Source organism: Neurospora tetraspora (genome assembly GCF_033439725.1).
Source record: "Neurospora tetraspora strain CBS 560.94 chromosome Unknown B0H65scaffold_7, whole genome shotgun sequence".
NCBI lineage: Eukaryota > Fungi > Ascomycota > Sordariomycetes > Sordariales > Sordariaceae > Neurospora > Neurospora tetraspora.
In genome coordinates, this window is record NW_026944389.1 from 503,625 (window position 1) to 528,515 (window position 24,891).

The following is a 24,891-nucleotide window of genomic DNA, read 5'->3' on the forward strand; positions in this document are numbered from 1 at the left end:
AGGAATAACAGCAATGACTTGACGTCACAGCAAACCATGAAGTCTACTTTCCTCCAGCAAATCTGGCAGCTTCAGCCCACCGGTGTTTCTGATGGCAAGAAGTATTTAAATCCATTGGGGACCCCAGTCAGTATTTACCTTTTGCACCCAACCTGTAGCATCTCGAGCCAATCGTGTCTTCCAGCCCAAATATCATCACCCGTCCGTTCCGCAGAGTTACTTATTCTACGACATTATCGCTCATAGATTTACTCAGTTCAGCCCGGCAACATCACCATCACATTTACCGGCGACGTGGCTGCCAAGCTTCCGGACCACAAAGATCACGCCCGCAACGCCCTTTCCATTCATCCTGACTGGACAATACGATACAACACGATACAACACGACACGACACGGTTGAGGCGAAGACGTCAAAGAACTGCAAATTCTCAAAATGGCCAATGACTAGGAAGACAGGCAAAACTTGCCAAGCAATCTTGGTGAGGGAAGTGGAATTGGTGATGATACAGGTAATGATGTGGACTGGGACCAGTGGTTGGTGCCAGAGGTTCTTGATCAGTGGCACCAAGAGAGTGAGGAGAAGTATGTTAACCCCAAACCAAATAAAGACTAGGACGAGTCTTGCTCTTATAGTCACGGTGCTGTGAACGCTAACCCTGACGGTGTTCTCAGTCAAGTTCAACCGCCCGCTCAACAAAACGCACACGCTCCTAATCATTCGATGCAACCGAGTGTTGTTCCTGCCCATCCGTCTTCTCATACACAGCCTCATGCTTCTGGAAATTCTTACGATGTGTCCAATATCGACCAGCAGCAGACTAGGGATGAAAATCGGGGGTTGGCATCAAATTTGAACAGCTCGAACTACAATGACCACAGTGCTTCGTTCACTTCGGTAGACAACAGCCAGACTATTCATTATGCCGGGGAATTGCCACCAGCCTCAGGACAGCCAGCTCAGACTTATCAACAACCCTTACCTTCCGGGCAATCGGCTCACACGTATCAACAACCCTTACCTGCCGGACAGCCAGCTCAGACTTATCAACCCTTACTTTCGGGACCATCAGCTCAGTGTTATCAACAGCCCTTACCTGCCGGACAACCAGCTCACTCGTATCAACAACCATCGCTTGCACAACCACCTCCCAGCTATCAACAGCCGCTCCCTATCACCGAACAGCATATGCAGCCTTATGATTTATCCTCGCCGGAGCTGGATGGTCTTTTTGCAGGCCATGATATGCCGAGCCTTGCGGGACAGGTCACCCAGAGCGATAGTCCAGTCCAGCCTACACAAGATCTCGGTCAGAGCCATTCCTTACATCAACAGAGTTCTATGGACTTGTTCCCCAAGCCTGGGCAGCCCGCACATGGCCTAGGTCAACCAGACAAGCCCGGGGCGGGTAGTCTCCAGACGCCATTGTCAAATCAACGTGAGGGTCATGCTGTAACGCCTATCCGCCCTTTCAGTGCTGCGCATCAGATCGAATCGGGTCCTATTTCAGCACAAGTTACAGACCGGCAATCGATGACAGCTAATGCAAGTCAAAGCTCGACCAGAGTGCCGGAAAGGCCGCTGGGCACGAAAATTGAAGTGATCAAGCGGTTAGAGAGTGGGATGCACAATGGAGGTGGGCTAACGAATTTGTCCAAGAATATTGGCATTGAATTGGGCATCAGCGAGCACACAATACGGGGGTGGTGGCTACGACGAGACATTATTTTGCTCCAGGAACAAAAGCTCAACGTCATCAAGTATATACAGGAGGGGTGGACAAATCACAGAGACAAGCAAGGCAGCTTCGCTGATGCGGCTAATCGTTTTGGTGTAAGCACTGACACAGTAGCAGAGTGGTGGGATGAGCGGAAAAAGCTAATCGAGGGAACCCCGAGTTCCGGTTACACGGATGAAAGAAAGGACGAGGTTGTCAGATTTATACAAAAAAGACGTGGCCGACATGGCGCGCTGATCGAGGCTTCCCGTCATTTTGGCATCCCCCTCGCAACAGTTCGCAGCTGGTGGACTGCTGCAAGTGCATTAGGGAAGAGGGACAACCCAGAAGAGGAGTACGACACGGAGGACATGGAGGGCATAGAGAATCTGGAAAATCGGGAGGGGCAGCTCCAGAGACAGCTTGGAACTTCGGATGGTGAGGAGCCATCGCGTAAGCCGGGTGAGCCAAGTGCTTCATGAGTTCCCATTAGCTGGTTCCCAAGCACAATGTTCCGAGTCAGTGTTCGAGGCGGACGATATCTCTGTTCAGCACTTCCACGCGGTGTGGTGCGGATCTTCAGGGGTGTCGACTCAAGTGTTGGGAGTAGTGTTATTGGGAAAGGTGATGAGATTGGTGATGATTTGTTGTTGCTGCGATGGTGTTGAGGAAACTGAACTGCCTGATCGCTCAATCATACATGTACTTTATGTCAGCTTACTTGCCACGTGCTCTCCCAGCCTAGCGCGGCTCAGACCACTGCAGCTTTGTTACGTCCTTATTAGTTAGGTATATTAGCGGAGTTTATTACCAAGCCGAAATTAAAAATGACAAAGCACCTACAATCTAATGCTGGTGTGTTTGTTAGCTTGGTACTCCTAGTATACTGGACGAGATCTATCCCGAATTGTCCCAAACCTCATAAGGATGAAATGAATGGGCTAGGTACGGATCGGAAAGGGATCAACAAGATTCAATATGGCATATTCAAGGTAAGATCACGCTTTGGTTATGGAACGAAACGAATTAATTAGATACATAAACACCTAGGAAAGTTGACCAGAGGTCTCGAGCTAACAAACAAACAAACCAGTATTGGACTGTATGTACTATGTAGGTAGGTACCTTAGGTATGCTGATGTTCCAAGATTCAAGTCCCAGGTTCCAACCATCATGTGAGCGATATGTACTTACCTATGTACACTTGCGACAGGCAACGAAGGAGATGCAAGGACCAAGATGCAAGCGATGCAAGCCCGTGGCGCAGTCTCGCAGTCTCGCAGTCTCGCAGAATGATTCCCACGGTCGGTCGGTCGGTCGGTCGGTTTCAACTTTCAACGGTGAGAAAACGAAACAAACAAGCGCACTCATTCTCTCTCCCAATCACCAGTGACTCAATGAATGAATGAGTGGTTGTTGTTTTTGCGGCACGGCGCGGCACAGTAACTTACAACTGCACATGTATTCGTTCGGACAAAAGCCGGCTGGCCGGTGGAAGGTTGGTCGGTACACAGTAGGTCGTCGGACTTGAGAGTGGGGAGTACCCGGGTCGGCTGTTACGGGGAAACGTCCGTACTGCGAAGGGGGGGGGGGGGGGGTTTAGCGAACAGTAGAAAAATAGTTTGAAATTTTCGAACAGTGAATTTACAGTCGATTTTGGGGTAAACGTTTACGAAGCGTTGATCAACGGTTGATGCAGCCAAATGCATTTCCAAATGGTTAATACAAATAAACGTTTGGGTGTAGGTTAACGTTGCGAATATACACAATACAGCCAACTTAGCTACAAGGCAATTGCAGCCCCAACCTAGTTACAAAATTGAAAAACTTAGTGAAAGGGAAAGAACGACGGCTACCACCTTCCACCACTATAAGGCCAACCTCGGAGAAAAAAACTTTGCACTTCTTCCTTTTCCTCTTTCCAACTAAAAACCTCCAAGTTATTTATTTACTCAAGGAACCAGGGAACCAGGGAGCTAGGGAACCAGGCAACCAACTACTAAAGTATTATCTTCTAAGTAGGAGTTGTAACCAAGTAGTATTATAAACTCAATACTTTAGTAATTGGATTGCCCAATTCTTTGGTGCTCTCTTTTTCTCTTTTTCTTTTTCTTCTCTCTCTTCTTCTCTCCTTCTTTCTCTCTCCCTCTCCTTTTCGACCGGACGAGGAAGGTAGATAGGTAGCCGGCAATTGATATCTTTTACCAAGAAACCAAATGCATCAATGTAACCGTGACCGTGGCTGTGACCGTGACCGTGATCATGACCATGACCAAATGTTCATTAAATATTCAATAAATAGTTGATATGCTATAAACGTTTGATAATTCCAACGTTTAGTGAGGGTACCAACGTTTGGAGGCATTTAAACGTTTATTTCGATAAACGTTTGAAAAATTTCGAACAGCCACTACACACTTGAAAAAATTACCAACGTTTACGACCCCTCAACAGTCAATTGACAGTCAATTTGCTGTTCGCTAGACCCCCGCCTTCCCAGTACAGGTGAAAACGGGGATCGGATTAAGGAGTGGGTCCAGTCAGATCTGTTATCTCCGGTCCGGGCTGGGCGGGCTGAGCTGGGCGGGCCAAGGTCACTGTGGTAACGTGGTTCAGGTACGCGAGCGCGTGGCACGGGCGGGCGCTCGGATTTCGCAGGGGCAGGGCAGTTTGGGGAACTGGAAGAGCTTCCATCGGAAGTCAGCAGATCTCGGAGATAGAAGTGGAAGTGGAAGTGAGATCAGCGGTCTTTGGGGGGGCAATGGAATGGTTCAAGTGATATGGTAGATTGATGAATGAATGGCTTTCCGACTGTGAGGTCCTGGGTGGTGAGAAGAGTGATTCCATCTCTCTCCAGTTATGATCGCACTGTCGTATTTGGGTTTCGGGTTGTTTATATGCTTCGGCAGTGGTGGTGAGATTGGAGAAGTTGTCGGTGCCCTGTTCCGTTGCGGTTGTTGCCCAGTTGACTGTGATTCTTCCCGTCCCTTTTTTTGTGCGCGCTGACTTGTCGTCCTCTTCAAGAGTTCGCAATTCTCAACCAGTGCATCATTGTCCTCATTTCTTTCTTTCAAACTCCCATTCTTTCACCAGGGTCGAATCTTCCTAGCGCCGGCCAAACAAAACAAGTGCTATGTAACAGTGGTCATCTGACCTTCAAATAGCGAGGTAATCTAAACCTTTTCAGCCGTTCCGCCCTACGCTAAGGTAGAAATGTTCAAGTCGCCTAGAAGGGTTCGCAAAAATAGTTACCTCCGGTCCGGCAATCGACCGACCGACTGACTGGCTTGCGAGTTGAGGATGCGGATGCGGACAACGACATGAACAACTCCCCGGTTTGATGTCGCGATGTCAATAAAGCCGGAACGTTGATTGGCTAGACGTACAGCGAGGGTCTTGGCAATCTTATCACTCTTGCCTGCCGGCTCATCCGAGTGTATTATTGGTCAGTGCTGTGTCAGTGTAGTGTCAATGGTCGGTGCTCGGAAACTCCCGTCCGAACTGGCTTTCAAAAGTGCGAACTGCCCGTGAACTGTGATCTCATTCCACTTCCCTCAGGCTGCATTTCCGTACGCTAGCGTCGCCAGGGTAGACAAGCATGGCGTCGGCCCTTCGGCTTCTACGGAGCAATCTGCTGCGAGCACTGAGCCCTGCTGCACTGCAGTGCATACAGAAAATGTTTGGGGGTTGCAGTGATGCAGCGATTACGCTGCAGTACGTGTACATGCCCGGGAAATTGGACCCTGTTTTCTTTGCTTTCTGCGGTTTTCTGCCTTGTGCCTTGTTCATTGGGACATTTTTCGGTGGTACCTTGATGGACTGGGCTGGCTGAGCTCAGCTGATGAGGATTTTGAGTCGGACATTAGGTTTCGCCATTTCGAAACAGAGCGAGAAGAGAAATGGAATTGATCCGATTGAGATGATTTGGATTTGTTGGAAGGTTCGAAAAAGAAGACTCGTGGCACAGCCCTCTGTCATCCTCGGGAGTCGGAAGGGAGCGAATCGGGTCGTGGGTGCTGGATTGAGTGGGCTGAGTGGGTTCCCGGGCGCATCGGATTTCCTGGCGGGCATATCTACGGGCGATGGCGGAGATAACATACCTAACGAACCACCCACCACAACGTGCAGCAGCGGTTCGGAAATACCTTGCCATTCCAATTGCAATTCGAGCGTAATGACAAGGAAAGATTGATGAGGCTCTCCATTCCATTCCATGTGAAGTGCGATCATTTGCGATGTTGAGATCATGGTCCCCGCAATCGCACTCGATTACCGGGTAGCACTAAACCCGGAAGGAGTGCAGTGCAGTGGTCCGCTGTTGATGCTCAGGTACCTGCTACCTTGGCCCTGCTTTGTAGCGACCCCGAATTGCACCGGGGCATCTCAAAAGGGAAAAGGGTCGGTGATTAGCTGTGTCGGCTTTCAGCCCCCGCATTCCAGTCCCTACCCGCGACCCGCGACTGGTCCAGTGTGGTGTGTCTGACGGGATTGATGAGAGATGAATATCCGGAACGGAGTTATCGCCAATTCTGCTGCAGTGTAAGTGGGAGTGGAGAAGTGGAAGTCACCGAGGGCAGTTACTGGGTGGCCTCTTTTTCAGCCGGCCTGTCAGTGTCGACGACGGGAGAGTTCCTGCCCTCCCGTCTCGCCGGTTACCATCTAATGCCGACCAAAGATGTCTTTTCCTTGTAATTTCCATGGAATTGGGCAAGGGAGATTAGGTGGGACAATACATGGCAAGTGCAAGTGTATACTTGAAAGTTGGTGCAGGTAGATTGGGGTGGGCCTGATAAATCCACTGTGATTTTCGGTTAAATACACGGGGTACTTCAGCCTGACTTACACCAAGCCGTGCAAGCTTCCAGCCCTCACGTCGCAAGGTAGAACAAAGAGTATGGAGAGAAAAAAGGGCAATTGCTTTCCTCTGCAATAAATAGAAAGCAGAGGCATCGGGGGTTTAGCAAATTAAGGGCTTTAGCAACGGAGGAACCTATACGTTGATTACGAGACTTGGGATAGAAATCCTGCTTGCGACTTCAACTTGTTGGAAGAACACGGCTTCAGCAGCCTTATCAGGTGGATCTATCCCCATATTGGTCATGAGGTGTATATAAGCTCGTGAATCCCTCTCTTAATCAACCAAACCTTTTGCCCATCTTCGTCTTCGTTCCATATCTTCCACTTCAACACAACTCATGTCCGATGTTGGGGGAAGTATCATGGCCCGTGCAGGCATAACCATGGCCCGTGCGGACATGGTGTTTTGCTGCGGTTTCGATGTGGAAACCGTGGATTTGATTGAAAATCATGGTGAATTTATCCACCCCCATTGGGGTTAAAGCCGAACTGTATTTAGTACCTCCCGTCTACACTACGAGAGTCATTTTCGTCCCCTTCTTTTTTTTGGGTTTTCCATGATCCCTGGTCAACTCTCATTCCATACGACCCAACTTGTTACAGCTTTGGTATCTTTGGTAGGGCTGCCTTTTTGTCTTAGGGGGAGAGAATCGAAAGGCATGTCTTGAAGCCTCGTTGAGTCTCTAACTCCGATGCCCCCGGCTGCCCCGTGTGCCTGGTACTGAGACACAGACAGTATTCCATTGACAAGTACCTTGATCCCGCCATCATCCGAACCCATAACCCATCTCTGTAAATCGCTCCCCTTTCTCGGTCCACGTTACGTCTCGTCTCTCTTTCCTCCGGGATCCGACATCCGACGTGTCCAGTCCAGCCTCGGTCATTACACTGGACCTGTACCCAGTCCATCTCGCCAGTCCCGTACCCAGTCCATCCAGTGCCCAGTCGTCGCCAATCTCGGGTAGTGCGTCTGTCCCTGGCAGACGGTCACTGCAAGTCTCCACCGGGAAAGCTGCTGATCCTTGACACAATCCCTCAAATCCAAGATTAACAAGATCCCGCCAACAATTGCGCATATTGAGAGGCATCCGGACATCCAGGCATTGCAGGACTGGCGAGATCAGCAACTGGGAAGGAAATCGTTAGCAAGAAATTGTTTTTGGATATGACCAACTACAACAACTGAAAATGGCCGACCCGATGGATGGTATCGAACCCACACCACCGGCACCGGCACCAGCACCGACACCAGCGGCGGCACAGCAGTCGGACCCCTCGGGGGGTCCATTGCCGCCAATCCACACCATGCCAATGCCGCCAATGCCCGCCGTGTCAGCGCCGCCGCCGGCTCCGGCAACCAACACCTCCGACTTCAACCGTCCGTTAACGCCGCCTGCACTCCAGGTCTCGTCAGCACCACCTCCGCCGCCACAACTCCCGCCTATTACGGCTTTTCAATATCAACAATCGCCACATCAACAATCAACACCATGGCAACCGATCCAGATATCCGGACTAACACCGACAAGTCAGCCGTCGTCGTCATCCGCACTCACGCCGTCGCCCACTGCGCCAATTCTCGCTGCTGTCAATCCCACTTCTGACCCACAACAAGTCACCCTCCCCGGTCCAGCGTCATTATTGAACAGCAACCCGCCGCCCAGCATCGCGATCCCGTCAATCACCACTATTCCATCCCACTCTGCCCGTCAAGAACGGAAAGAACCAGACCACCGACAGGGCCAACCAAAACGACGTAATCGCCCCGCTGTCTCATGCATACCTTGCCGTGCCCGCAAGATCAAATGCGACCAAAAGAAACCGTGCGAAAGCTGCGTCAAGTCCAAGTACCATAAGGGTCCTTGCGCCTACGACCAGTCGAGGCTACCCAAGGAAAAGACTTGGCCATTCAAAGCGACGCAGATAGATTCGAGGCCGCCTTCGCCAGAACCGCAACCACAGCCGCAGCAGCAAGAACAACAACACCTTCAGAGTGGTACGCCAGATGCCATCGTGAACGCGGAAGAGGGGACTTCCCTGCCCGGGCCGCGCTATATCCTCGATGCACCGTATCGCGACTCCCAGTCTATTTCTTCGGGCGCCTATGGCGGCGGATCAGCTAGTCCCCTGCTGCCGCCCATCAAGAACGAACCTGGAGCATCGTCGGCTTTCAGTCCGATTCCTCGTCATGCCCAACACTCGGGTGGTCCTCTTCCGCTGTCTGATGCGGAGGGAACCGAGGCATTGAGGAGGGAGGTGTGGATGTTGCGACAGCAGGTCGACGAGTTGACACATCAACAGCAGCACCAGCAGCAGAGTCAGCAGCAACTACCACCACGACAAAGACCGTTGCGAGAATCTAGACCTTACTCTCAGAATGGCGCGTCCAAGACTGGCGATAACCGCTGGCACGCCGACCAACTCGTGAGTACCTCTCCAGCCCTCCTCCAGCATTTTGCGTCTGCTTTACCACAACGACTCTCCAGACTGATATATTGCTTGATACTCTAGTTCCCACTAGTCACCAGGGCCATCTCCAACGTCATCCAATCCAGCATCCAATCTGACGACCACAACAAGGCCTGGTCCAAGCTCAGAACATGCGCCGAGCTCTCCCGAAAAATCGAGGAATCACAATCCGGAAGCATCACTTTCCTCGCCTTCAGCGACGTCGGCGGCACCCTCCCCATGTCCTACCGCCAAGAGGCCCGACGCCTAACCCAAGCCTACTTCCGCACTTTCGAGAGCGTCTACCGCATTCTGCACGTGCCTGCCTTTCGCACGCGGTTTGAAGAGTATTTTGATGGCCAGTTTGATGACCAGCCCGACAAAGCCTTCATTGTTCAGCTCCAGCTTTGCATGGCTATCGGGTCGGTGTTTGAGGATGCTAGCGGATCATTCCGGAGGTATCAGGAGAGATGGATCCAGGAAGGCCAGTCGTGGCTTCTCCTTTTTCCGCCGACGAACCTCGCCGGTTTGCAGACCATGTGTCTTTTGCACCTCGCCAAAGAGGTCTGCGGATTTGGTGGAGGTGGGGGTGAACTAACCTACAAGTCGGCTGGTTCTCTCCTGCGAGAAGCCATGTGTCTAGGCCTAAACCGGGATTACCTCGCGTCAATGCCCATCTACCAAGCCGAACTGCGTCGACGATTATGGGTCACCATTTTGGAAATGGTTGTCCAATCGAGCTTGGATACCGGCCTCCCACCGGGTATTTCTCTCACCGAACTTGGTACTAGTCCGCCGGCGAATTACGACGACGAGCAGCTTGCTTTTTCGAACCCGGTTCCCCGTCCCTCGGGGACATTCACGCAAACGACCGTCCTCCTCGAATTGCATCGCTCGTTCCCTGTGCGGTTAGCTATTGCTCAACACCTCGCCACGCTTCTCAACTCCCCCAACACGAAGGCCCCGGCAGTCGAATCCGGATCGACGACAGAATCCCTCAACGCCGAACTGACACGTGCATCGCGTGCACTAACGGGCACGCTCCAACCCGGCTATGACCCCGCCGGCATCCTGCCGAATCGGATCTCGGTTTTCCAGCTAAAGATGGCGGAGATGTTAGTGAATCGGTTCTTTCTGGGATTGAACTTGGCTTTGGCCGTGGGTGCGGAGACAGTCTATAAACCCTTGGAGATGGAAATACCAGAAGTGAGGACATCTTGTGGCGCAGCAGCCGGCACAATCTGGAGGGGTGTTGTTTCGGGTCTGGGCAACACAAGAGAAACGGGAGGAAGCTCTGGGAGAACGAGGACGCAACATCAACAAATGGACGACTTCACCAGCCTGGTGAGCCGCGGAAGCGGAACCTCCTACCACGCAACGGCCATGGTGGCTGTTTTGACTCTGCTGATGGAATTAAGGCGGCAGATGGAGGAGGAGTGGCAACAACGACGACTTCGACGCGATCACCAACATACGCCGCTGCCTTCGATCGATCGCCAGGGGCACCTTGGCCACGGGACATCTTCGGAGGCAAACTCAGCAACAACAACTTCACCAGAACGAGACACATCAGCAGAATCAACAAGACAAGAATTCCTAGACTTGGTTAGTTCTGCTGTCGACTGGACTCTTGGCAGAATCCAAACTGCAAACGGGGATACGGGGGCGTATGTTTGGATGTACTTGCTTTGCTCGGCGGCTTCGGAAGAGGTGAGGGCTTTGCAGCGGAGGTGGGAGACGCAATTGCATCATTCGACTTCTCAGGCAGAGACAAACTTCGAAAGACAAAGAACAAAACAAATAGAAGAACTTGTGGAAAAACGAATTGTGAGTGATTTGAACGGGGTAGCCGGGTTTTTGACGGGGGCTCACGAGGACGTCATACATCAAGATGATGAATTTCGTCGAGATATAGAGGAAGATGCGCAACTCGTGGCTAGGAACACCAAACCTCGACATGGACTCCTGCATCCCGGAGCACTCAACCTCGCACCCAACTTCCCAACAACTCAGCAGACCCCTCCCAATCCTCCCAAGCTCACCAGCCGAGGCCGAACGGTTTCGCAGTTTTCGAAGGAGGCGAATGGGAATGGCACTGGCACTGGCAATGGCAGTGGAAGTGGAAGTGAAAGAGATTGTGAGATGATGGGGCGGCAGAAAGATGGCGATTCTGCTGCGTTGGCGACAAGGGCCGCTGATGAAAGAAGGTTGTGGTTGGAGAGGATGACAGAGAGGGAAGAGCGTCAGGTAAGTTCTTTTTGTTGCCCCAGTGTTCATTGCCCCCGTCCGCCCCGTCCGCCCTGTTTGCCCTGTTCGCTGTGCGCTAGGTCCCATTGTCGACTGCTGGTTGCCAGGCTTGAGCCAGGCAGCGATGGCGGAAGTGCTTTAAGTACTTGGTCATGCTTGGCCATTCTTGGTTCTGGTGCTGCTTTACCTAGGTGGCGATTCAGTTCCCTGGCCGCGTTGTGGTCCATTTCCTGTCTGACTTTATCGCTTGTTCTTTCAGGTCATCCGCTTCAAATCCGTCTTCGATCTGAGAAATTACGAATCTCTTCTCATGCAAGAGTGGATGGACATCATGGACTAGGCGAACGCACCCGCATGGATGGCGGGTTGATCGGAGTAGTCGGAGGCGGTAGAGTGTCGGCAGCGGTCGGAAAATGTGGGGAACAGACCGGGCCGGGTCTGGATTCATTGCTTTCACCACCCGGAGCACCCCAAGTCCAAACCCCATTCCTCCTCTCCCTATACCTCGAAATTCTGTTTCAGCAAGGTCATGTTGACACGGGAGGCGCTCAGGGATTTTGCGGAACATCAAGCCGATCCAGAAGGCCCAGCGCCAGCCGATGGTGGTGGCGGCGTAGCCGGAGAGGATGGGGGCGATTAGGGGGCCGAAGACTGTCGTCTGTGTGTGGGAGATGGGGGGGGGGTTCAGTGGGTTGATGCTTGGAGGGAAGGGAAAGTGAGGGGAGGGAAAGGGAAAGGGGAAAGGGGAAAGGGGAAAGGGGAAGGGGAAGGGAAGGGGGGGAACTAACAGCCATTTGCCGGACCGCCTTGCCGTGCAGAATTTTACCGTGGAAGAAAAGGCAGCGGGGACCCGCCGCAAAGTTGTTATACTATCCCCAGCACCTCCAATCCCAACCTCCGTTCTTCCCTGAACGGTGGCAACTGGACCGACAGTCCCTACCTCAAAGCGCAGCTCTTGGCACAGGAGCAGCTCGATCCGATGGTCATTTTCGGCCCCCCTGCGCCTCTCAACATGGAGGAGGTGTTTAGCAAGGATAAGAGCAGACATCATCGGTTCAGGGCCAGGACGAGCAGCGCGAATTGGGAGGGCCAGGATCGGTTGACGGAGGAGGATGTGTGTAGGGATCGCGAGGCGAGGGAGAGGATGAGGAAGGACTGGAGGGGGGGTGGAGTTGGGGGTTGGGGAGGACGTTGGGTTGATCTCCATTATGAACCTCAACCACCGACCGAGATTTGCCGTTGTGTTTTCTGTTTGGTTTGTACAGTCGTGGGATTCCAATTTGGAGTCCAAGACAAGGAAATACATGGTCGGGGGAGTAACAAGGCAATAATACATGGTCAGGCGAGTGTGTGGGCGCCTTAGGCACAGGAGAAATGGGGCCTCTGTGAATCGTTACTTATCTGGGTGGCTGCCGTCGATTCCTTGTAGGATCTGACGCTTACCCGTTGGGAGGAGGTCAGTGCAGTGCTCTGTCTGTTTCCCTGGCCAACGGGTACATTGATTGCCCTCAGAGGGTTACTTGGCTATGTTTGCTCAGCGGACAGAGAGTTATCAACCTCATTGTATCGAACATGCATCAGCATACAGCGTTTAAGATATAGTTCTTAGGATAGGTATTGGGGACCTCAGTGGTTGCAGATGCCATGGAAGTGGCCGCCACCAGTATGAGATATACGCCAGGATAAAAAATAAAGAGTAAACCAATGGTGCGCGTAGAAAAAGGGTGTGGTGCGGTTAGTGATGGCAGGGAAATTCTGGGAATATTTACCGCAAGGAAAAGTAAGGAAACCGAAGGAAAGAAACGCGTTCCTTTTTTCATACGTGACTTTTTACGTGACCGTGCCCCACATATACGTACCTTTTATATAGCAAATAGGTGTAAAGTGTACCTCGTCATCGCAGCTATTGAGGTATTCGCTTATATAGGTAATATACTATCCTTTCTGCGCGAGAAACATTGCGAGAGGGTTGCGATAGCTTTAGCAACTTGAACGAAATTAATATTATATGTTTTGGTTGATTCTTGAAGGAGATGTTAATGATAATAGGGTGCGGTTTTGGTGTAGTATGGTGAGGGTGGTGTACGGATCAATTACACTAGCGTCATTTTCTGAATTTCTATTTTTCTGAAAACTTTTGTAAAAGATCTAGGTACTTTTTCAGAAAATAACCATCCCTAGGTGCGGTAAGTCAAGCTCTAAATTAGGGCAGCACTCCTCGCACCCACCCCCCATTTGCCTTGGGGCATCCGGATTTTACTCCATGCACCGCCTTCTGAAGAGAACTGGGTGAGTTTCTTCTCTTTAAGCAACAAAAGGCAAGCCAAGTTGAAGAACATCATTTTCCGCTTTCCGCTGGGGGTCTAAAGACCGTTCTCATGCGCGCGTATAAGATTTAAGGAATGAGTTAGTATGCAGATAGACACTTTGCATCTTGGTCGACGAAGGGTGCAAAACGTTCGTACTAGAAACATAAGTCTTGAGTATGTGATATTTCAAAGTTGAAAATAAGAAAGAGAATTGGAAAGATTCATGGTTCTTACACCACTCTAAACTTTGGAGGGTCGTTATCTCCTTTTATAGGTTTGGCGGACTCGGCCATAGTGCACGTCGGTCCTGTCGTATCCAAACTCCGAAGCCGGATGGCCCCAGCTGCAGCATCTCCCATGTCAACTGTCCAAGCTGGGTATCTTGTTGATATTGCCTCTTCCAACTCCAAGCCACCTTGCCTCAATATTTCCTTGTCCTATGCAAGAATGTCAAGGTTGTTATCTGCCCATTGCCGCCACACAAGCCAACCTGGGATCCTGCCTGTCTGGCATACGCGGGCATGTTGGCTGCGGGCAAGCCGGGCATAGAGAGCCACGGGCATGGACACAGCTGCAGTTAAACAAGGTATTTCCGTCATTTCCAGGGCGTGCGAACACCACGTACACCACGTACATCTCTATGGTATTCCTCACATCAATTACGTCTTCCAACCAGAAGTCCGCCCAAGCAAGAAAAGCCGTTGCATGAGCAAGGTTGGTAGCAGCAGAGAAAGCAGTAGAAAAGCCCGCCTATCCCCCTCTTTTCGAGTCCTTTGGATTTCTCCTTCCTCTTGATCTTATATAAGTGCAACCTATTCCCCGACCCCTGGTCTTTCGATCTCACTCTCGAGTGTATCGAAACGACATACATGGGAGAACTTCCATCAACAGAACTTGCATCACATAACTTCCATCCATCCATCGATAGGGCTGCTTCCATCCATCACCATCTCATGATGGAGGAACCCGAATCCATCGGGATGCAGAAAATGGAACCAACCTACAGCCCTCCTGGCTCCAGCCACCACAACCATGCTGACAACCCGCCCGGCTACAACCAGTATCCCCCAACCCCGGCCCCCAGCCCCCCTAACCCCAACCCTCCCCCAGCTAGCCCCGGGCCCTCTGATCGTCCCTCCCGCCCCCCCTTCTCCATCACCTTGATCAGTTTTTTTCTGGTCATGGTCTTTGGATATTTCTTCATATCCTATGTCGTGATTCCGGGGTGGAAGGAGGTGGTAAAGGAGGCTGAGAAGATTGAGGCTAAGGTGAGGGGTACTACGAGTGAGGTGAGTACATACATACTACCCGGTGAAACGAGGGGAGGAGGAGAAGAGGGAAAGGAAGAGAAGGGAAGAGAAGAGAAGAGGAAAAGACAGAAGAAGAATACTGACATGAAACCAAACCAAACAGCCACAATTCGACCAAAGTCTTGTCCAAGTCCCGATGAGTCTTCTTCGTCTCAAAGAACGCAACGAACTGGATATGACACCGACTGAGACGGCTGAGGTCTATCATGTTACCAACAGGATTGTTGTGCCGCAGTTGACGGGGACGGCGGTGCCTACAGATGTTGATGTCGATGACTTGATCCACTTTGAGCCGAAGGAGACGATGAAGACTGCTAGTGGGTTTGTGGTTGGCGAGGAGGATACTTCCAAGGATACAACTGCCTGTACTGCCTCTGGCAACGATGGCGACAAGAAGATCAACGAAAGAGACCTCAACGACAAAAGTGTCCTGAGAAGTCGGGTTGCTCGTCGTGTCACCATCAAAGACAACCCGTCCGAGTCATCGAAGCCCGAGTCCTCCGGCCACGATCAAAAAGACCACGAACCCAAGCCCCGCCGCAATACAAACAGCTGGGGTCATGACTTCCACAACAAACTCAAGGAAGTGGCCACGCATGATCAGGTGGTTGAGGTGACAAAGACGATGAGCATCGACGAGAAGACCCTTAATACAGATAAGTTACCGCTCGTTCTGCTGCCGCCTGGACCTGGCGGTGGTGTGGAAGCAAATGACAAAGTCAAGAGAGATCACCTGGCGCATCATGATCCCGTCCCTGCAACCAAGTCAAAGTCAAAGCCAGAGTCGTCGGAGCCGCTGCAGTCCAAGTCCAAGCCGGAGTCTCAGTCGTCCGAAAAGAAGAACGAGCAGAAACAGAAGGAGACCGAGAAGAAGCCCGGCGAAAAGCATCACTACCACCGCCCTGACTTGGAGGCCAAAAAGAAGGACAAGTCACCACTCGTCCAAGCCGTGGAGGATGTGGCGCTCCGCTTTGGGCAGAAGGATGAGAACTTTCATCATGTTAAGAATAAGAAGCCGGACGACAAGAAGATGAAGCACGAGCAGGATAAGCGTGACTGGATCCACCCTGGGCAAAACCCGAAGCCCAAAGTCGGGGCTGATCCCACTCCTAGGGAGCCCAAGACGGTTAACTTGGGAGAGAATTATGGGACGGAGGGATTGCATAAGGTGCAGGGGACTGTGCATCTTCCTGATGGGAGGGTGAGTTTTTTTTTCTTTTTTTCTTCTTCTTTTTTTGCCTTTTCCTCCCTTCCTTTGGGTCCTTTGGGTCCTTTGGGGACTGGAGGGGACGGAGAGAGAGAGGTGTCATGAGGAAAGGAAGGGACGAGAGTGTTAACAAACATAACAGACCTACTACCCCTACGGCGACCATTACAAGCCTCGCCGCTCTGTGTACGGTTGGCCTACACAAAGTACCCAAAGCCGCGCATGGGAAACCATGTACCCCCACGAAGGAGACGGGCATTATGGGGGTGTTGCTCGTCGCACGAGCGGCGCAGTAATGCCTACTACTACTGCTAGCCACCAGTATTATGGTGCTGCCCCTGAGTCTTCCTCTACTCATGCTGCTCTTGCTTCCACGAGTCGTCCCGAGACCCACGGCCAGGGGTATGCCCCTGCGAAGGAGACCCGCGGCGCTTCCAACAGTGCCTCTGCTTCTGCTGCCTATGCCACTTCTACCCCTGCGGTTTTGCGTCGTGTTGAGAGCTTCGCTGAGAAATACGATGTTGAGAGCCACAACCCTGCCGCGAGCCACGCTGCTGCTCCCCATCAGTACTGGTATTCTCCCTACCAGAGACCTAATGGGAAGCCTGATATTCCTAATCATGGCAAGCTTGATGTTCCTATGCATATCAAGCCTGTTGTCCCTACTCACGACAACGACAAGCACCATGAAAAGGACGGGGGCAAGGGCATGGAGGACATCGGTGGCAAAGACAAGAGCGAGGGCAAGCTGGCTAAGGGTAAGGGTAAGGCAGGAAAGGGAAGCTTCCACTCCCGCCGCTCACCTGGTCCTGTCTCCCCAGTAGGCGTCACTCCTCCCGACTGGGCCAACGACGTTGAGTACGGCAACGGTCTCATCCCTCGCTCTATCAATGGTGTCGACTGCGACCAGATCACCGAGGACACCGATTGCTCCAACGCCGCCGCCGACGGGTCCGCCGACGGGTCTGCGGGGTCCGGTCATTCTCGTCGCTCGGATGAGCCGGAGCTGCCGGAAAGCGGTGACGGTGATGACAAGGCTACTCCTTTGCATCCGAACCCGAAGGGTAAAAGTTGGAATCATTGGTTTCGGGGACGGGTTGGGGGTGGTGGTGTTGATCAGCATAGGAACAAGGGGGAGAAGGAGAAGCAGGAGACGGAGACGTACAAGGAGAGCCAGAAGAAGGTGATGGTGAAGGCGATGAAGTGCGGCATTGAGATAGTCATTTCCAAGGCGTCTGCCAGCGGCAGCTCGGTGACAGCCACGGCTTCCTTCACAGTCAAGGCCTCGCCCAAGTGGTGGACTCCTCATCCCCATTTGCAGAGAACCAGCGCCGCCGGCGACGTTTCCAGATCTTCCAGCTCTGCCACTCCCACTTCCACTCCCACTGTGGCCACCAGCAAGCCCACCACTACCTCCTCCTCCGAGTCCAATGGACCCTCCCATAACAAGAACGAAAAGGGAAAGCGCGCCGTCGCCAACGCTTACAACGACGACCCCCACCGCGCACAAACGGTTCTCCCCGGCATCTTGGAAATCCACCTCACGCCCGAGGAAGCCAAGCCGGAACTGATGGACGCCAAATACGACTACTGGGAGTTCAAGACTCCACCCGACCTCTATGTGGTCTCGGACCAAGACTCGCCCTTCAACCCGTATGCGGGAGCGCGAGAGAAGAGGAAGCAGGAGGCGGAGGAGGCCGAACGCAAAAGGAAGGCGCAGGAGGAACACGACAAGACGTATTGGCATTATTTCAAGAAGAGACCGGATGCGACGGATGTCGGGTGTAAGGACCCGGATAGTTTGGGGAGGGTGTGGTGTTTGGGGGGCTACGGAGACGTCGGAGAGTATCCTGATGAAAGGGGGCTTAAATGAGATTTTCTTTAAGAAGGGGAGGGAGGGCAGCGTTAGAGATAACTTAACTCAACTCAACTTAACTCAACTCGAGGGTCCCGAGTTTAGTTGCAACTCCAGCCAAAATGCCCAAGTTGAGTTGAGTTGAGTTGAGTTGAGTTGAGTTGAGTTGCGTTGGGTTGAGTTATCTCTAACGCTGGGGGAGGGGGCTTAAGAAGGGGATAGGGGGGAAGGGGGAAGGGGGGAAGGGGGGAAGGAGGTGATGGATAGGGCCGTAGGGATTGGATACACGGGGTGGTTATGTTCTGGTGGTTCTTTGTCTCAGGTTTGGTATTTTCGAGGAGACTTACTCGGCGGGCAGTGTCACTTTTCTACGCGAGCAGTGTACACTGCCCGTATAGCCAACCCTACCCTGATGTCCCTACGCGGGCAGTGTTATATTAACGCCTAATTCCTGATAAATCTAAGTCTGATACGTTTACTTTAGCGATTTGCAGGTTGGCTATACGGGTAGTGACACTGCCCGCGTAGAAAAGTGACACTGCCCGCCGAGTAAGTCACTTTTCGAGGGCTGGAGGAAAGGTGTTGGAAAAATCTGGGAGGAGGAAGAAGAAGAAACACAATGCCGAAAGAAGATGAGGAGTTAATGGAGAGAAACGCCAGCAAACTCGGAAAAAAAGACAGGGGTTTTTACAGGATTTTGCTACGGGTTTCTCTTCTTTTCATGGAGTTGAGGAAAATGAAAAGAAAAAATATCAAGGGAACAAAGAGGGACACATGGCACAAAAGGAAGAGGAAGGTACATAGAGAAATGCCAGAAAATCAGAAAAAAGAAAGACGGTGGTTTTTGCACCATCCGTTACTACCCGTTGGGGAGTGGAGGTCAGTTCGGGGGAGCTCCGTCTACTGCCAAATCAGTTAGGTATAATGTATCTCGAGTTTGTCATATGAGCTAGTGGTAGAGTACCTCTTCAGGTAGAGAAATGTAAAGGCATTTCATCTATATGCACCAGGGTTGTCTTATTTGTGCACCAAACCTTATATATGCACCATTGGGGTTAGGGTTTAACGTGCACATTATTTTTTTCCAACCTTTAATATAGCCAGATAGTAATTGTACAACACCCTTTCAGTGTAAGTCAGTGCCAAGCCCAGTAACCCAGTGGATCCCATTGTGCACGATCCCCATTTTTACCGTAGACAGAGTGATTTTGAGCCTTCTTGAATGCCTTTCAGCCTTCACAACCTTCTTTCTACTCCCTCTTTACAACCAAGCCACCTTTAATCACCAAAACAGGCTAGAATCGACCGTAAGTACGTGAATATTAATCGCATCAATTACCAAAACCATTTACTAACTTTCCTGAAGCCTCAAAACACTACGCGCGTTACGCACAAGATTCTAGCCAAAATATAAGTAAAGTTGCCAGCCGCTAAGGTTACACGCAGTGGCCGTATAGTTAGACCCAGCCAGAAGGCCATGGAGAGCCAAAACACCGTATAAAGTATTATGAGATTACTCCCTATAGTTAGTAGCATAGTCATTCGAAGTATATAGATGAATGCCAGAACTCTGCCATCTTGAAAACATTGTGTGCCATACAAATCTCCATACAAAACTATGTTACTGGACATCGCTGTGATGTTTTTCATGCACATGTAACACTATGGAATTTACTATGTAAATGCTATTTTACGTCAAAAAGACGTGCTAAGGTCTGTAATAATGGTGCATATATAAGGTTTGGTGCACAAATAAGACAACCCTGGTGCACATAGATGAAATGCCAATGTAAAACCTCCTGTCAACCAAGATGATTGAAGTGCTTGTATGAGATATGCTCGAGGTCTTTATAGATGAAGAAATACGGACCAACGTTAAGCCGATTTTGGCTATTATTCTTCGCCTCGGTAAATGTAGGTATCATGTAGTTGTAGTCGAGGACATGGAGCATCTGGCGATTAGCGATGCCGCGATGGCGGTTTAGAGGTGCGTTCTTGAAAGAGAGTGCCTTCATAAGCAGCGATGATGGTTCGTCTCCTCCTAACTTTGTTGATATTCGGCGACAGGAGTTGATGTTGAACGTTGAACGACGGCATCGATGTCGACGGGAGGTTGGGAGGTGACAGTGACGAAATGGAGCTCCGGGCATTGGCACGGGCACCGAGGTTGGGTACACTTTAGCGGTGCACTAACAAGTACAAAGAACGCTGGAGGTCTACCTTCCACCTCGACACACAAAGTGGTCTGCGTATTGTAAGTGGTGTGAGAGGTTTGGTGCCAAATTAAATACCCCGAGTATGAAACCAATATATGGAGATTCTCAAGACGTTTATGAAATAGTCTTGTAACGCCCGCCCGTTCTGCGATGTTATCAGAACCATCTGTGACTGACGCTGCGGAGAGGTGTTAAGGGAAATGTTAGTGCAATGCTTGGCCGCCCTCCACTGCGAGCACGACCCACCGTAAGCATCCAGTGCTTGTAACGGGTCTACTTCGTTGGGAAAAGACACTCCTAGTTTGAAATGAGAACCAGCTAGTTAGACAACGAATCCGTATTGAAGTCTGTTGGCTGGGGCTTTTAGAAATTAATATGCATCTATCTTTGAGGTGATACTCAGGATCATGATATGAAAAAGCGACGGCGGCTGCAAGAGTCAAGGTTCCCTCTGTTAGCGCACTCTGTAAGCTCCCTCGCTCCCTCGCTCCCAGTCCTCCTCGCCGTCTGACATCTGTGATCCAGGCCACAAGTCACCATGGCCACGAGCAGGACAGAAACCACAACTGGAAGACGGAAAGCTACCGATATCACCTCCAGTCTTGAAAAATATCCAAGCCCAAGTCCTCAACAGAGTATCTCACCGGCTTGGAAGAGTGCCTCCACGGAAGTGACTCGGACCGGACTCCGAACAAAGGGTAACATGATCCATCTTTAACCCCTCTGATCCATCTGTTCCCCATTGCTCTCATCCGTGCTCACTTCCAACTTTGTACATCCCCTGGACGCCTGAAGCTGGGAATCCCAGAGAGTTGCGGTGTTCCTGACTGACCTGAAGCTAGGTAGTGTACGCAGTTACATATGCAATGTAGTGCACGCATTGGCGTCCTTCCATTCAGTACCATGCAGTAGCCCCAGTCGACCTATTTTTAGGTGGCCTGGCGTTACACCCACCCGCATTCGTGGTTCCGAACTTTTCGAGATCCCCAATCCCCAGACTTGGCCGAGTGTGGGTGGGTCCGTTGTTGGGGGCCGAACTGGCGGGCAGAGAGGACGGGCTTGAGAGCCTCCTGGATATTGATGTTGAGCTAAAAGGGGACATGGAGTTTGAGACCTATCTTATATGGAAATTTCCAGTGATGGGTAAGGACAGGGGAAGAAGGCTTGAACTCTGTTTTGACTTGGGGATTGCAACAGATCCGTCCGTCACTCGCTTCCTCAAGGTGTTGTGTTGCGCTTTCGTCACGCAAGTTCCATTCCAGGGGTCATCGATCGAGATTGCACTTCCTCTGGGACAAACCCCTCGTGGCCGTCTCACAGACTCATAACTCCGTAAAAGCGTGGAAAAACCAAAACGGCAAACCCGAAGCCACAAGAGCGGCTGAACGAGACGCACGCCAAAACGGACGACCACGTTCACGGATAGCGGCCAGCCACCTATGTATAAGCAATTCATTCAAGCTATGATGGCCTGGACGATTCCTTTCCAAACCCTCCCCCGGCTCATGGGGTATCCCTCGTGGCCATAGGTACAAACGTATCTCTGTGTGTGACACTTCATTGCTCACCCAATCACGAACATCGTAGCCCGCCCCATTTACCCGGCTTGTGGTACACTGGAACACCCATCACATACCTTTCCTTGTTCCATGTTCCACCATTCCGCCCTTGATATTGTTGAATGTTGCCCCAGACATGATTGACTTTCGGTATCGCCAGCTTTCGATCCAGATCCGTTCAAGTTGACCGCGGAACGTAACGACACAATATCACCTTGTCAACCGGTCTTTCACACACTGAAATGTTTCCAAAAATTGCCCATTCACGTTGCACTCTGATGACCGCAAAAGCCTGGTTAGCCTCCGCTGACCTTATTTCCCAAGAGGAACGAAACCAAGACATGTCACCCGAGATTCGAGGGCAGCCAGAAAGCTTGACTTGTCGAGAAACCCGGATCACCGACCGCCGAACGTCCGGTACCAGATGATAAAGGTTGGTTCACCAACTTCAGCTCTGGGGCTCTTTATGCAGTGTCCCGCCACGCCGGCATCCCAGTCGCCATGTTTCCATGGGACGGACCATTGACCAACCAAGAGGCCTGAACGAGGACTGACTGTACTTCTTACACATTTTCGGGCATCCCACCCATTTCCTACACATAGAACACCAACGTGGATACCGCGCTATTGAACGAGGAAAACAGATAGAAATACCAACAGGTATAAAAGATGTAAGAAAAGACTTGGAAACTGGAACTAACTCACCGCCATCGAGAAGCACCGCATAAACGAATGCGACGCTCCAATTGGAGCTTTCTCTCCTCAAAACCTGTGCAAGTCCCGGGACTGCAATTACGACACTATTAACACTAGAGCGACTTATGTGATAGTATTGGTAATAATCGATATAGGTTCAACGTGGCTTGATTGTGTGTATATGTGTAAGACTGGCTCTACAGACTTGGAGCTCTGGCATTTAGGTAAAAATCCCGTATATTCTAGTCCAGCTAGGTACATGTACGCCCAGTGGATCCCCTAGCCTCTAATATACCCCCTTAGATTTAGTATATAAACTACGCTAGATTTACTTAGAAATACCCTAAAATCCTTCTAAAATTAGTTAGAAATAATATTATTCCTAGATTGCTTTCCTGCTACAGTAGCTTTTAAACTATTATTCGTAAAAGTTTTATCCTATTATATTTGCCATTATATTCGCTAATTCGTTGCCCGAATCTTCTTTTATAGAATCTTCTATACCCTTCGGGTAGCCTTTAACGATATTTCCATTATTAAATTCTCGTAATTATATTTATAACCGCTATAATTCTACGAATCCTAATTTTCTAGAGATTTTAAATATACTACGGGAAAGAGGCTTTTAATAAGGCCATTTACAATCTACTCCTTAATAAATACGTATATTACGTCTATTAACTTTTTTTCCTACGTTTAGTTTAATTAATATATATATATATCGATATATTTAAATTTAATTACGAACCGAATTCCCTTCTTTATAATAAATTATATTATCTATTTATTATTAGAATTTATAAGCGTGGCCTCTTAATTTCCGAACCCTAAAGTAAATCCGTTAAAAAAACGGCGGGTATAAATAGCCTCTTTAATTCCCTAGTTAAGGGATAGTAGTTCGGCCTCTATAAATAAAGTTATAATTATATTTTATTTATTGATTCGTTAATTAATTATTGCGCTTAGGAATTTAAATATAAATATTTGTAAATTCTTTTAATTAAAAGAATTATTTATGAATAAAGAATTAATTATATCGTAAAAATCCTAATAATCTTTAACATTTAGTTAAAGAGCGTAATTTTAAATTATAAGAAAGTAAAGTAATATTCGATTTATAACTGTACAATGTATTAAATAGGGATTTGAATTAAATTAAACGAATTTAGAGACCGGGAAGGCTATATTTAATTACAACGTAATACTAATATAAAGAATCGAACCAATTTTATTTTAATACGCATAAATTTTATACGGGGCTATATTATTTTAATAAAGTAGAAACTCTTCTTGAATTATAAGCGTAAAATATAATTTCTTAATATGTTTGACCTTCTTTATAATCTTTTAAATATAGTTGCATTATAATAGCCAAATTAATTTCTTTTTTTAATTTCGAATAATCTCGATACCTAGGAATTATTTTAATAATTTTCTACCCATTAATTAATATTTCCTCTCTATAATAATTACTACCCCCTTAATTGTAGCGATCTCCTTATCCCTATATTTATAAATAATAATGATATTATTAATGTAGAAGAAGAGGAATATATTATTTTTAATTAGGATACTAAATTTTATAAGGAGAGGATTTATATTTATAATTATAAGAGTCTTAATAAATTCTTTACTATTAAAGGATGGGAGATCTCTATTGATTATATAGCGTACGTAGTAATTAAAATATTTAACCTTTTTTAATATATTTAGGGGAAGCCTTTATAAATATTACTTTATCGAGTATAATATTAATAGAAGTATTCTTTATATTATATTAAATTAAATCGAGATTAAAGTAAGTAATTATAATTATTAAGATATAGAACAATTTAATTACTAGAATTATTACGTATATTTTACGTACGCTATCCTTAGATTACTAGTCTTTACGTATAATTAGACGCGTTTTATATTTAAGGAATTGGCTCTTTTAATTAAATTTATAAATATATACCTATATTAAACCGAATATTTCGTTATTTTCCACTTCCTCGATATTAATGTATTTGTGAAATTTCTTATCTTTATATTTATTTAAATATTCCTTTTTTATAACTTTAAAGAAATCCCTAAAGGAGTAAGAATTGAAATTACTATAGTATTTTAAAAGAAGTAGAAAGTTAGTTCGATAGAGAGTTTTTAATATACCCTTTACTCTATAGCGGTTAATAATATCCCTTATTATTTTTGATTTAGGATTGTAATTAGGATTAATATTAATACCCTTCTTTTTTATTTATTCTAAGAAGGTTTAATTTATAACCTTATTTCCCTAGAAGCCTATAAATCGATTGCCCTTTATAAATAAGAACAATACGGTTAAATAAAAGGATTAATTTATAATTAATTAGAATTCTTTATTGGAACGAGAGAGGTCAGTTATTAGAAATGCGGCTAGACTATTAGGAGGCGTAGGAAAATAGCTCTCTTTTTTATCCTTCGAATTTAAAACTATACTTTAAAAAT

At 48.8% G+C, this 24,891-nt stretch overlaps 7 protein-coding genes across 7 annotated transcripts; 4 read left to right on the forward strand and 3 right to left on the reverse strand.

The window, feature by feature from the left end:
• Nucleotides 1-328: 328 nt before the first annotated feature.
• Nucleotides 329-2,550, forward strand: B0H65DRAFT_282623 (uncharacterized protein). The gene is made up of 2 exons (XM_062822901.1): nt 329-585; nt 676-2,550. Exon 2 carries the CDS (start codon nt 725-727, stop codon nt 2,198-2,200), a length of 1,476 nt encoding a protein of 491 aa, XP_062678172.1. The 5' UTR covers nt 329-585; nt 676-724; the 3' UTR covers nt 2,201-2,550.
• A 4,722-nt stretch (nt 2,551-7,272) lies between these two features.
• On the forward strand, nt 7,273-11,928 carry B0H65DRAFT_474668 (uncharacterized protein). Its single transcript, XM_062827256.1, has 3 exons — nt 7,273-8,999; nt 9,087-11,270; nt 11,530-11,928. The coding sequence occupies exons 1-3, from the start codon at nt 7,764-7,766 to the stop codon at nt 11,608-11,610; spliced, it is 3,501 nt and encodes a 1,166-aa protein (XP_062678173.1). The 5' UTR covers nt 7,273-7,763; the 3' UTR covers nt 11,611-11,928.
• A 219-nt stretch (nt 11,929-12,147) lies between these two features.
• On the forward strand, nt 12,148-12,384 carry B0H65DRAFT_389618 (uncharacterized protein; the record flags this gene model as incomplete). Its single annotated transcript, XM_062823736.1, has 1 exon — nt 12,148-12,384. A coding segment is annotated over one exon (237 nt), but the record flags the coding sequence as incomplete, so codon positions are not given.
• A 55-nt stretch (nt 12,385-12,439) lies between these two features.
• Nucleotides 12,440-13,128, reverse strand: B0H65DRAFT_474669 (uncharacterized protein). The gene has a single exon (XM_062827257.1). The coding sequence runs from the start codon at nt 13,088-13,090 to the stop codon at nt 12,848-12,850; it is 243 nt and encodes an 80-aa protein (XP_062678175.1). The 5' UTR covers nt 13,091-13,128; the 3' UTR covers nt 12,440-12,847.
• Nucleotides 13,129-15,660: 2,532 nt separating this feature from the next.
• On the reverse strand, nt 15,661-16,608 carry B0H65DRAFT_474670 (uncharacterized protein). The gene is made up of 2 exons (XM_062827258.1): nt 16,239-16,608; nt 15,661-16,090 (listed from the first exon to the last, which is right to left on the reverse strand). The coding sequence occupies exons 1-2, from the start codon at nt 16,452-16,454 to the stop codon at nt 15,821-15,823; spliced, it is 486 nt and encodes a 161-aa protein (XP_062678176.1). The 5' UTR covers nt 16,455-16,608; the 3' UTR covers nt 15,661-15,820.
• An 8-nt stretch (nt 16,609-16,616) lies between these two features.
• Nucleotides 16,617-17,184, reverse strand: B0H65DRAFT_474671 (uncharacterized protein). The gene has a single exon (XM_062827259.1). The coding sequence runs from the start codon at nt 17,175-17,177 to the stop codon at nt 16,896-16,898; it is 282 nt and encodes a 93-aa protein (XP_062678177.1). The 5' UTR covers nt 17,178-17,184; the 3' UTR covers nt 16,617-16,895.
• Nucleotides 17,185-17,230: 46 nt separating this feature from the next.
• Nucleotides 17,231-17,828, forward strand: B0H65DRAFT_474672 (uncharacterized protein; the record flags this gene model as incomplete). The annotated part of the gene is made up of 1 exon (XM_062827260.1): nt 17,231-17,828. A coding segment is annotated over exon 1 (385 nt), but the record flags the coding sequence as incomplete, so codon positions are not given.
• Between the last annotated feature and the right edge of the window lie 7,063 nt (nt 17,829-24,891).